This window comes from Gymnogyps californianus, chromosome 3, assembly GCF_018139145.2.
Source record: "Gymnogyps californianus isolate 813 chromosome 3, ASM1813914v2, whole genome shotgun sequence".
Lineage (NCBI taxonomy): Eukaryota > Metazoa > Chordata > Aves > Accipitriformes > Cathartidae > Gymnogyps > Gymnogyps californianus.
Genome location: NC_059473.1, coordinates 25645527 through 25659051, shown reverse-complemented (window position 1 = coordinate 25659051; position 13525 = coordinate 25645527). Strand labels below are relative to the sequence as shown.

General features: G+C 39.5%; 1 protein-coding gene across 1 annotated transcript in view; it reads right to left on the bottom strand.

Moving 5' to 3' along the window:
• Window positions 1–5556: 5556 nt before the first annotated feature.
• Window positions 5557–13525, bottom strand: part of LPGAT1 (lysophosphatidylglycerol acyltransferase 1) — a 68788-nt gene continuing 60819 nt past the window's right edge. The window contains exon 8 of the mRNA XM_050894329.1: window positions 5557–10572. Coding sequence (XP_050750286.1) covers window positions 10421–10572 — 152 coding nt within the window. The 3' untranslated portion in view covers window positions 5557–10420. The remainder of the gene's footprint in view (window positions 10573–13525) is intronic.

Genomic DNA, 13525 nt, shown 5'->3' with positions numbered 1-13525 from the left:
TAATTCTAATCCTCTCACCATCAAGCTGTATTTAAATAAGTATTTAAATAAGTTATGCTGATAGGACAATCAATTCTCTGAATGTTATAATAAAAAGCAGAAGGAACTTAACTATGCAGGTGATGGATCTACCAGAATGAGAACAGAAATTTAAATAGTTTAGAGAAATCCTCAGTCATGGTAGACTGACAGAGGTATATAAAAACCAGGAAAGGTAGAGAAAAAAGCTACATCAAGCATTTTTTTGTTTAAACCTCTCATAACACAAGAGGGAAGGAACAACCAACGCAAAACCAGAACATTTATAACAAATGAAGCTTTTCCTGAAACAAAGTGGACTTTTGAAAGAGCTTATAAGTGGCCTGCAGGACTCATTAACCTCCCCAAGCTCAAAAACGTATCAGGACAACAAAACAAAACCGACACTGAGGCGGCAAACTAAAAGGAAAACAAAATAGGGATATAAATTTCAGTGGGCCAGGACACAAGCCAGCTTCTAATGGAAGGGTTAGGAAGAAAATTCCTATATATAGCAAGGTTATTGGATGCTTGTCCACTCCAGGGATCCCTACAATTTTCCCTGAGGCACTTGTCCTGACTATTCTGGGTGCGAGGATGATGGCTCAGACGTATCTGGGGCCTGATTCTCCATGCAGCTCCTATCATCTGTGTTTACATAATAAAGGAAGGCATTTTAATAGTCACTCCAAATATGAAAATTATTGCGTAGTCTGAAAAATTAGTATAGTATTTGTTGCTATTTCTTGCAGAATCAGGGTCTTTCTAAGCCTGGAGCAGAAAACAGAAACATTGTGTTGAGAAGTTAAAAGCCTAAAAAAAGAATTTGCCATCTAGCTACGAATAAAATTGTACGTTTCATAGACTTTCGGGCCAAAAACCATCATGACAATGATCTCGTCTAGTTACCTGCATAATGTAGGTCACAGCCTCCCGCTGTAATTAGGCTAAACAGTACCTACTTCTATTTCAGCTCTGTAGTACAATATTCAAGACAACAGTTTTGATTTCAAGACCTGAGGGATGGAGAACCGAACACATACCCAAGCTGGGGCTTTTCCCCTTTCCTCATTCTGAACTCGGCTATATTCTGTACTGAACTGCTGCATCTTAAATCTTCTCTTCCAGACTCGAGTCCATGACAGCCCCTGCCGAGTGCTCGTACATAATAGAATTGTATTTTATTTACCCTTGGATAAACTAAGCAGACTAGACTTTATTCTTTCACTTAAATAAATGTTTCCAGATCACTTTGTAGCTTTAATTGGCTCTGTCTGGTGTCTTTTAGGGGTTGGGTTGGTATCGCTTCATTTTGTGTGTGTGGGGGGGGGAGGTTTATTCAATGACTAATGCTAAAAATCGATCTTGATCTAGATCCTTTTCTCAGCACAACTGAGACGCTTGTGTAAGGGGCACACAGTAGTAGGTGTTACAGGCAACCTTTGGAGACTGTCCTCCCGCACACCTTCTTCTGTCCGCTTAGCAAATACTTAGTTGTCTGCAAAACATGCTGCTGTTCTGAACATTAGATAACACCGATAGTGGAAACATAAAACACGCACCACACCTTATTAGTATTACCGCAGGGCAATGGCTGGAGTAACAAAACCCATCAGCTGCAACTTTTAAGTGACAATGGAATCAATACTCAATGTTGGAATAAACAGAAGCAGGAGAAAATTTATTTGCCAGAAATTAATCCAGCACTGGTTAATCGACATTATTTCAGCAAATATTACTGCAGGCTTGTGGGCAATTAACAGAGCTTAGTTTTAAGACTCTACTGGTCTATTAAAATAATATTTATACTTATTTTTGTCATCAGTTTTGGCTAAGAAACTTCCTGGAAAAACAACCCCACCCTAATTATAGCATACGGGGTTCAGCTCTGAAGGCTCTTAAAATTGTGCTTGTCAAGCGTAGGCCCCATAAGCCATTGGCTGTGGTGTAACAGAACCGAGCCTTGCACGTAAAATGTTCCACTACCAGCTGCAAGGGGGCATTTAGTCAAAGCAGTGGCAAAACCCCCCCCAAGCCATCAGTTCTGTCCTACAGATTCTAAGTTTGCCATTTTCCATGCAGGAAAATGACCGCCTCGTCCAGCGGAGGGAGTTTTCTTTCTGTTTCAGAAGGATGCATAACATCTTGTGCACTTCAAGGTACAGGTGCAGAAGGACAGCCCCTATCTACCAGGTCTGTGTTTCTCCCCTTCAAATACTTGCTGATGAGGAAGACCCAATGTGTCAGCCTAAGAGAAACACAGAGAGAAGGGAACACAACAAGAACAACAACAAAAGCACCTTCAGTGTTTTCAAAAGCGTGGAGGGAGAAGAAAACCCAGCAGCTTCACCTTGGGGGGAAAGCAGTGGCAGGCTGGGGGTTTCATAGTGCTGCGGGACCTATCACCTCCTCCTCAGGAAAGGAGATGCGTGCAAGAAAAAGGAAATAAGCTTCCTGACTGGACTTGCGGGTGGTAGGTGAGGGTGTGACAGAAGTTAGTCAGCACGAGCGTTTAACATCATTGCATCTCAATCTGAGGTTTCAGCTTCTAATCTCTTGTGTGATGGAGTCTGCTGCTTCTGAGGGGAGAGCAGTGGATGAAAGGGAATGATTCTTCCCTAAAAAACAATGAAGATTGTGGAGCAAGGGAAAAAAAGAAGGTCCAGGGTATAGCAAGCAGATGAGTTAGAGCCATAGCTCAGAGCTGGGAGCGTCCAGTTCCACCAAGACAAGAAAGCTGGAAAGAGCAGTGAGCAGCCAGCCACCCCTCACAGGTGAAGAAAACCTTACTAAGGGACTGGGCAGCATTTATTTCAACTCAAAGTCAGCCACGCCTAGCCTAGAAACAAGGACACTGTGGGGAGGGAAAGACTGGTTTAGAAACTTTTCCATCTTGCCTAGCCATTTTGAGTCAATATTCAATATACGGTCTCACTAATGCTGCAGACAGAAATCCTACTGCCCTCTGCTCCTACTTGGCATATCTGCTCGAAGGGCCAAATCTGCCCTTTTATTTATTTATATGTATTTATTTACATGTATTTATTTACAATGGAAACTCGTATCCAGCCATCAGTTGCCGGTCTCTCAACTCTTTTTCAGTGTCACCATCTTCTGGGATAATTTCTCTTCCTGATAAGACATCTGTTCCTTGTGGGTAGATGACCTTCCTTTTGCTTACTGTCAAACAGACCCTACTAAGTGATTTGCACTACTCAGTGACTTGTCCTCATAAATGGTAGAATAAAAAAAAAAAAAATGGTATTTTATTTCTTATCATTCATGAAAATATTGTACATTGTTCAACAGATCTGCAGAACTATACTACTTCACTGCAAATGGAAAATTTTCTCTTCAAAAGCAATTTCGTATGAATTGACCTTTTATAGTTTTTCTCCTTCAGATTCACAAGTGAGATTACAAAACCTCAACTATATTCTGTCATACAATAATCAGCCACATTTGCCATCTCATCAAGTTTAGTCTTGTAGTTTTGTTTAGCAAAGCCATTGTTGCTTTTTCCCAAAGCCATGCTGACGGGCCTTACTGAGGTTAGCTTATTATTTACTCATTGCATAGACCTAGAGTTTGATCTTATTTATCACTGTCACAACATCCACTTTTTTGGAACTTTCCCAATTTTCCAAGGTAAACTTAAAAATCTGTACATCACAATCCAGTGAGCTCCTTGCCATCTTTAATGCTCACAGATCAACTGTCCATTCTTGTCAGCCTTTAATACTTGTGCAATAATGTCTTTTACAACAAATTTTACACTCTTTTTTTTTTTTTTTTAAGTAAAAATATAAGCAGCCTTTATTCAGCTGCACTAGATGCTAGCACTAGCTGCTCTCAATTTCCTGATGTATCACTTCTCCAACCTCATGGAGAAGTCTTAATCAAACCAACAGGCTAACTCGGTACAAAACCAGACTGACATGAGAAAGGCCAACAGACCGAAGAGACCTCTTCCTTATTCCACAGAGAACCTAAGGACATATGGGAAATTTAAGTACTAATGGATTCTAGCTATATAGATACTAACAAGAAAGCCTTTTTTTTTTCAGGAGGAGGAGGAGATACTGTGACCTCAAAAGTAAAGAAAAGGTAACTACAGCACGTAAGATGTCTGACCATCTCAGGCGCCTGTTTTTCCCACACTTCAGGCTCCCGGTCCACTGCGAGCCCCATTCTTACAGCTCTGCCCGTTACCCTGCAACTTCTTTTAAAAGCAGCCGCCCATTTCCTATCAGCTAGAAAGTTACGTACTCTCCCTGCGCGCCCCAAGGGCTAAGGGCGCTATTCTATAGCTATTCGAAGCTCACAGCAGCCCTCAGAGAGGCAGGGGGAGAAGGAGGGAGAGAAACGCCTGGAACTGGAACCTAACTGCAGCAATGCCCCTGCGCCCCGAGCGAACCCGCAGCAAGCCTTTCAGTACCATTTCACAGGGTGATTTTTTTTTTTTTTTTTTTTTTAAATCAAGAGATGTTTCTTTGTAAACCGGAGTGAGCACGCATGACGTTCACATACCTTTTTTCTTTGCTGCCTCAGCTGAAATCAGTGATATTTAAAAATGCAGAACATCCCTTCAGAAAACCTGTGACAGTTACCAGAAGAGTAAAAATACAAGATAGAGTCCTGAGAAATAAAAATTTATTTATATCTGATCAGCATGTCATGATATGGTCACAACTCATACAGCTGACATTCTCATAGCCAAAAGAGGGATGGTTTTTTCTTTTTAAAAATACATTTTTCTTTCCAGCAGGAAGGATTTTTTTTAAAACAAACATTTCATACTAGGCAGGAATTAAAAACAATGGCTTTTTCAGTATGACAACACGGCTGGTAAGCACTGGATCCCCCGCCAGTGTCTCAATATTCAGATTTCAGGTCTTCCCTCCCACTTTCTCCCTCCCCTTCCCCGACTCCCCCCACCCCTCACAGAAAACCACCACACAGAAAAACAAGACAAAACCCAGAAGGGAAACAAAGAGGTAGAGGTAACTACAACCATGGCGCTGTTTTGGAAATTGTGCAAGATGTCTTACTATGCTCCAAGGAGTTCCTTTTTTCTTTGTTATACGTTGCAGTATTCCGCACCAGCAGTTAACGCGGAAGGTGACACGCAGCCAAGAGCTGTCGTTAGCGAGAGATGCCAGGGCCACAGAATGAACGGCGCTGTTCCACTCGATATTGCTGCGCCCAGCCGAAGTTGTTTAAAAACTGACCACTGTTAAAAAAGAGAGATGTATCTACAAAATGATTACAGCCTTGCTCGCAAAAAGGCTGGATTCACATCTTTCTAGGATGGTGGCAATCCAGGGTGGATGGGGGCCCAGGTTCTGCTCTTGGCGTGCCCACAACTCTCAGAAACTTGAAGAGGACTCATCGCTACGCAGTGACCTGCGGAGAAACTCTGCAGCCTGAGCGCCGGCACAGTTCCCAGCGGGTGCTGGAGTGAGCGAGGGCTGCAGAAGCTGCCTTCCCCCCCTCCTCCCGACTGCTCCACTCCTCCCCTTACCACTTCTGGCACAGAAACATTTGTCTCTCTGCCCTTCCTGATGAGAGCTCTAATAAGCAACGTTATCTATCACAAATTAACACTGCAGCTGTACAGTGAACCAAAGTGTTATTTTGCTATTTGTTGTGTTTATGGTAAGCACAATAGAGATTGTGTATCTAATTAGATATAAGCACATTAAATACAACCGAAGAAAATTGTCTCATCTATTAAGGAGTAGAAGCACATGAAATAATCTTTAAAAAAAATCAACTTTATTTTTGCCACACAAAAAAAAAAAAAAAAAGGAAAAGACACCTAATAATCTCTGTAGAGAAATGCTTCTTCTGGTATCTGTCTACATTTCTGAAAGACATCTTGGCTGGTGGAAAGATTTGATAAAAAAATCCAATGAAATAAATTCAGTAAAATAATTCCAAACACGACCAGTCCTTTGCAAAATCATTGAGAGTCTCTACAGGCTTCTGCATCCATTTTATCATACAAAGCAAAAATGCAGGTAACACATGAGGGAAGGAGAAAATAGGAGGTGAAAATAACTGGTATCAAGAAAACTAATTTTTATCATACAAAATGAACACCACTGTAGTGTAATTTTAAAGGAACTAACTCACTTTAATAGGACAGTTGTTCAGTGAATAATTACTTCATTTTCCAATGATAAAATAAAAGGTTTAACTTTAAAATGCATAGAATCCTTTTAAAGACTTCTTTTGTATCACAGCCAGGTAGTCTAAGTTTTTAGAGAAAAAATAAAGCTGCTCAGAAGCGTTCATAATGTATGCAGACATTTTAAACCAGAGTACAGTTTCAATTTTGCTCTTCCAATTGTTCCATTTTAAAAAAAAAAAGTGTAAAAACTATCAAATATGCAATTTTGCAAAATAACCCTTTATTTCATATGGCTCCATTATTTCCAAACAATACAGTAGCCCAGATGTAGAATTATTTTGTGTGATTGTATCCAACCACCACAAAATCTCCAGCTGACTATCAAGAGAATGCACCCAACCCCGGTCTCACGATTTGGAAATCCCAGTTTTAAGTACCTTTGGTCCCAAAAATTTTATGTCAAGGCAAAGTGGAGCAGTTGAATCCTGTCACACACAGTGATCGGTATCTGTATTATCTTGTACAAACAGGTGAAAAAAGTTAACAGCACTTTATGGCAGTGTCAGACAAAAAAAAGTTACATCATTTGCAAAACAAGTGAATAATGAACAGTACCACAGTGATCATTGGATTTTTACTGCAATTAGATGCATCTTATTTTTGATGCTGGGGGCGGAGGAGGGAGAAGGAAGCTTTTAATTTTCCAGTGAGCACGGTAAATTGAAATCTTGCTTTTCAAAATCTGGTGAGAGCAACTCAAAAAAAAAATCCCTCCTGCAAGAGGCATCGTTGTTGCCGTACTTGATAGAACCGTACGTAGCATACAAGAGAAGCTGTAAGGAAGGCGCACTCACCAAAGGGCACTGAAGAAAACACCGCTCCTCGTGAACAGGCAGATACTCTTCATGTCATGGGATTCGAAGAGCAGTAGTGCCAAACTGTTAGGACTCAGATCGTTTCAACTGTAACAACTTGTTTGTGAACAATTAAACACAGAAATGTACAGATGTTTTGTGTGCAACCCGGGCAGAGAACCATCTTTATTCGCAATACACTTGAATTGCTATGTTCTCACTTCTGTGTGCAACAGCTTTCAGTTAGCGTTTTTTCTGTGAATTTTTCATTCTTTATCACTTTATACGTTCTTGCATTATATTTCCCCTAATATAAATTCAAAGTTATATTAAATTAACCATTTTGTGATCAACTGTATGGTTCATTAACATCATTTTCTATCAAACGCATTTTGAACTCTTCAGAAGAGGAAGCCCATGGCTGGCGCAGCAAAATGCCCACGCCATCTGTAGCACTAGCCAACTGCCAGAAGGCAGAACCGAACTGCAACCGACAGGAATTTACGTTTTACAAACTAGCCTGCTAAGCTCCAAACAGTCTTGACCAGCATGGTATTTTTAGCACAGAATTTCCTATATATTGTATCCATTTTATGTTTTTCCCTGAACAGAAAAACTTCTTTTACCCAATTTATTCTCTTTCATGAAGCAGTATCCAAGTTCATGCTGGGAGGGTACTTTGGCGTTCCTTAACAACACTGTCATTCCACTGTCATCTACAGCAACTCAGCCGTAAGGAGACACAACGTCAGGTGCTCTTCACACTTTCCAGTGCAGGCAGGAAAGAAGCCTAAGACCTAAGACTATTTACTCACCCTACCAAAACAACAATCAGTGCTTGAAAAAAAATGTCTTGCAATAGTAAGAACTACGGAGGAACAAACTGAAAATGAACAGGACCAGATAAATCAAATGATTATCTGAAACATTATTGCGCATTACTAATTTCTTTAGGCAGCATGTGAACGCTCACTATTGACTGCAATCCACTGGAAAAAAAAAAAATACTGCATTTGAAAAAACAGTATGCTCTTACACGGAGTTCACAGGGTCTATAAAGAACAATCTCCTGATGTGAGTTACTGCTGTGCAATCTGCTTATATAAACTTCCCTTTTTATATCCCTCCAGTCTGTCCTAGCTCAAAATAAAACCAGCTGTACTACGGGCATCTCCGTGATTCTGATCAAACCACCTGGTGGAGGACAGAAAGAAGTAGCTTGCTATCTGCATTTTGCAGCTTTGAGAGTCCGTTTACGCCCACGTGCAGCAGACATAACCACTTACACGGTAACGGTGCCGGGCTGCCCCAACACCTTCCTGTAAAATGGCAGGTTAAATACATTCATTCCATCAGCTGTACTTTAGCAAGAGCAACAGGAAACAAAAAAAAAAATACTCCTAAGACTGCCTCCCTTTCAGGGCGTACCTCTTTTTAAATGGATTTTACGTTACAGCAGAATTCAGGTGCGTGACTGGTTGTAAGAGATGGGATTTAGAAACAGTATCTTACCCAAAACATGAAGCTGTAGGCAAACACCGTCCTTTGCCTCCCAGCTGCAGTGTTCTTTTAAGTCAATGAGGGGACTCATAGTTCAGGGGAACTTACTATGGTGTATCATTTTGCAACCATCCCCACTGAGCTACCTTAGGATAAAACTACTGCTTTTGGGGAGATAGGGGTGGCATATTTGACTAGGTGTTTTTCCATTACGTCAGGGAAATTGGCATTGCGTCATAATTTTGGTATGCTCTTAGCTCTCCCCGAAAGGGAACACTGGCTAGGTTTTGTATTCTGCACACCACCCACCATCCACCGTGATTCATGTAGCAGGAGAGGGAGAGAGAAGGGGGATCAATATTGCCAACTCGGAGCCAAAACTACTGAGGGCTTACTTTGTTCTCAGTAAAATTACCCTGTAAAAGGCAGTATGCCAATAGCTGAAGTTCTGGCTATCCTGCTTGTATTTAGAGAGATTAGTTTTATTTTGGGAACAGCGCTCTCAAATCTGTGTATAATCACATAAACACAATGCCAACTAGACCTGCCAGAAGTAAGACCGTTCATCATCGACAGCCTTTCAAAAGTATCCTATGTTATGCATCTGAAAGTGTCTTCTGTTCCAGTTTGCCTTCAAATTCAACTCATTCTTCTTCGAGTAAGATTTTAGCACAGTGGTGAGCTAATTAATACTGCCCTCCATGTAGTTATTCAGAGTACTTACCATACTTTTTTTTTTTTGCAGTAGTATCTTCCTATAGATTTATGATAGCAATTATACCTATTTTTTCTTTTTAAGAAACTAGTTTTTCTTCTATTACTCCTTAGCAAAACATTAAGATGGTTGGCATTGAATTATTTAAACTCTCCCACAAGTATATTTAGCGTTGTTGCAACTAGCGGGGGAGAAAAAGGCCTCTATAAACCACTCAAAGGTCACCTTGGTTGGACTGCAGTATACAAAATACAGAGGTGGCTAAAAATCACCAGCAGCACCAGCAGACCTTCAGAAACAGCTAGAATTGCTCTGGCTTCCAATGCATGACAAACAAAGCTTTCCCCTATTCCCTAAGTTTTGTGTCTTTCCTTCGCTGTATTTTCACCTTTAAAAGTGAATTTTGAAAACTGATCATGATCGTTCAGATGCATTCTGAACAAAAAGGGAAAATAAACCAAGTAACTTTATATTTTCCAAGTTTCCTCATAATACGAGATACTGGTAGCACATGGAATTCGGAGAGCTGATGGCAAGACCACAGCAGGGATGAGCTGATTCATCAAACGTGGATAGCTTTTAATCACACTATGATGCTGCAATGCTTTTTTGAGGACTGATTCCTCACAAAACACATCTGACGCTGGACCTTATTTGGGTCTTGGTTTTAGATCAATGTGCCTAATACAACAACTGCTGACTGCGTAGCCACAAAGATACCGCCACCAGCTCTGTCGAGTATCTTTGACTCCAGCACAATGAGTTGCAATAAAGTACAAGTTGTGCAGATGACGAATCTCTACCACACCAATGCTGTACAGACTACTGAAGAGACAAGATGCTGAATTTTCTGAGCTCTAACTACAATGCCAAGAAATACTTGTGGCGACAGAGCTTTCTTGTCACAGACATTCTTCTACGGTGGTTGTACAATTGCACCTTTTGTCCAAATGCTGAATTTGCTTAAGTGTGGGTGAGAGTATACATTTTTAAAAATACAGACAATTCTTAAAATACATCATCAGGTCACTATGTTACTGATCTTCACTTTCAGTGGAGTTTAAAATTTCCCCAAAGAGAGGTAAGAGTCCGCCCGGTATTTTCCTTTACTCTTGAATATTCACATTTGCACATACAACATGACACTCATTTGCAAGAGCCTGGATTCCCATTGTGTCCTCAGGTCCCATTCCACTTTTAAAATAGGCAATGATAAAAATACTGAAGGATGCAGTACCACATACCGCCTGACAAAAATGCAAGTGATTGTATGCCAACTAGCCACAGGTTACTGAGGGTCATCTCCCGAGAAATAGCTTTTGTTTGACCCTGCAGTGGAGGAAAAGCTCCTAAAAGAGAAAAGAAAACACACTTAATGCTTCTGCAGCAGGAACGATAGCCTTAATGCACGATTCTTTACCATCACTGTGCCAGCAGCAGTGCCCCCAAACAATTAATTGGTTACTTCTGTATTATGCTGTTAAACTTTCAAAAGATTCTCCAGCATTATTGGTTATCTTCAAGAAAATAAAAAAAAACCCCAACCCTTATCTTAATTATTAAGAACAATTTTAATTTCATTTGGATATAAACTTTAAGCATAAACTTCAAAGCATTCCTTAAAAGCAGCTGTCCTCATTGTATTCAACCTTTGCAGGGAGATCTGACTGTCAACTAAGTTTTCGGTGTTATTTTTGAAGGTTTATTAACATCCGTACAATCAAATTGAATGGATTCCATATTAAACTTTACAGCTGCTTGGTAATGATTTTGTACACTGTGAAGAAGCAACACACATACATTCTCAAGGTTCCTCTTGAAAAAATAAATATACACACACACACACTTTTTTTTTTTAAACAACATTTCCACATGTTGTTTGAACATTCATTGGCCAGTCAGTCATATAGACTAAGGAAGCATTGTAATTTGCCACGCAGTTTTCCAGAAAGATTTTACTGAAATGCCTGTTTAGATGAGAAAGACTGGCAGGAGATACAGCTGACAATTAAAAAATTCATTTTTTCCCCTATTTTGACTTTTTCTGACTTACAACACTAAATTAAATGTGTCTGAATACATCAGAGCTTTACGATCATAAGCAAATTGTTTGCATGTATTTACATCAGCATATTAAATAGTTTGTGTTACATTTTACTGAGATGCACAAAGCCTAGATGATATGAACCACTTTTGTTGTTGTTAATCCTGAACAGTGGATTAATCCTGAACTCTAAATATACCAGAGAAGATGATGTATTTGCTGCAGCATTACAGAGTCACAACTACTCACAGGAGAACAAGAGATGAATGATTCAAAGAGTAAAGATATAGCAGTATCAATTTTTAATCTTAGAAACCACACAATTTGGGCAATGAGATACCATCAGCAACTTATCTCTATGCTTCACATTTGCAATCACTGGAGGAACTGCAATCAAGCATTTAAGACAAAGCTTTTCTTCCTGTATGAATGCTCTTAACTTTAAAAAAAAAAAAAGCAAAAAAAACCCCCAAACCCCCCAAAACCTAAAAAAACCCCTGATGACTCCCATCCTCCTCTCACTGATACGTATTTTCACACATGGGCAGATTTGCCACACCATTTATTCCCCAGTAATTCTCACTGCTAAGCTTCTATTTGTCCGCACTACGCTACATTTGTTCTTCTATGGCCCATTTGTTTTTCTGTACCAACACTGACCTTTGGTTTAAATAACTTTCCTTTTTCCTTGGTACAGGTAGCAACTGTCTCTTCCCCGTCTCCCAAGCCAACTTGTATCTCTAGCTGAGACAAGCCAAGCACTTTTACTTGTCCTTCACAGAAGTGACTCCTCCTTCCCCTTAATCATCTTAGCACCTATTATCTGTCCCCTCTTCCCGGTTCAATTCATATTTCTTGAACGGGGATGATGGACCTGTATGCAGAATTGTCAGATGAGGTTTCAGATTTGGTACAATGAAGAGTATTTCCGTAGCACTGGTGAAAACCATCCCCTGTTGCCCTGTAGGATGACATTGCTTACTTTTTTAGTTACATCGCACCAGTTGGCTTATGATCAGAGTGAATGAGGAGCATGATGACTTCAGTATACAATTACTCATTTCCAACTGATAAGCTCCTAGTTTATAGTTTGGGTTTTTTTAAATTAGTCTCCAAGTGCTGTTGTCCTGCTAAATGTAGTCTCATTTGTGTTACTGCAGTGTTCAAGGTTATCCTGCTGAAGACTTCAGAGAAATCATGAACTTGCCAATACAAGCCTTCCACTAGCTGCTAAAATAGGAGTCTTTGTGTTGCTTATACCTACAGATATTAACTGTTTTAATTTTATAAATGTGTAAAATGTACCTGTAAGAAAGGATGGGACAGTTTCATATTCAAATTTTAGGCAGATACTTTTTCTTGTTTAATTTTTAGAGGTCTAATATTATAGGTTTTCCCCAGATCAATTAAAGTTCTTAACCCTTAGGAATACAGCAAAAAGGAAAAAGGTGGTTTAGGCTTTGTTTCTTCCTCTTCCCAAATAAAAATATGCCAAAAGAATGTATTCCTACCGAAGATATTGTCAATGCAAAGTTTTAAAGTTTCACGTAGCATCAAATGTTACTCCAGCTTTATGAAGTAAGCTTTATGAACTGAGACAAGTTCCTAAGCCGTGTGTATTTGAAAAAAAAAAAAAAAATTAAAAAAAAATCAAAATGCTGAAACAGCCCTAAGTCTTAAAAACACACCAACTTGAGACAATGTAACATGTCAATACAAAGCTAGCTCTTGAGCAGCTTCATGGATTCCCCTCACATTAGGCCTCAGGACTTTTCCAGGGGGTTTCCAAAAACTGTAACAGCACTTTTGCAGTAAGCCAACAAAAGCAATGCAAGCAGGTTCTCAACTGGCATAAATGGTAGTAACTTTAAATTATGCTAATTTATGCCTAATAAGGTCCTATGTCATAGCATTTACATTTAAAACATGTCTTATTAATTCATACTGATTACATTGGCAAATTATAACCAATTATCCTATTTTGGAAGTGCATTTCAATGAATAAATCTGATTATGTTCATTATACTCTCTGAAATTCTAGTCTAGTTAGATTTTTTGGGTATGACTTATTTTAATGTTATTTGTGAAATAATGTCTCAATAACAAGAATTCTTTCCCTCCTATTGACTACACTTGTAGTTTTCAACAGATTCACAAAGTTATTTGTCTAATAACATCCAATATATGCATTTGGATGCGATTTATAGAGCAGGGTCTGACTTTTGCCATCAATGATGGCTGAGTGACAGCAGTATTTC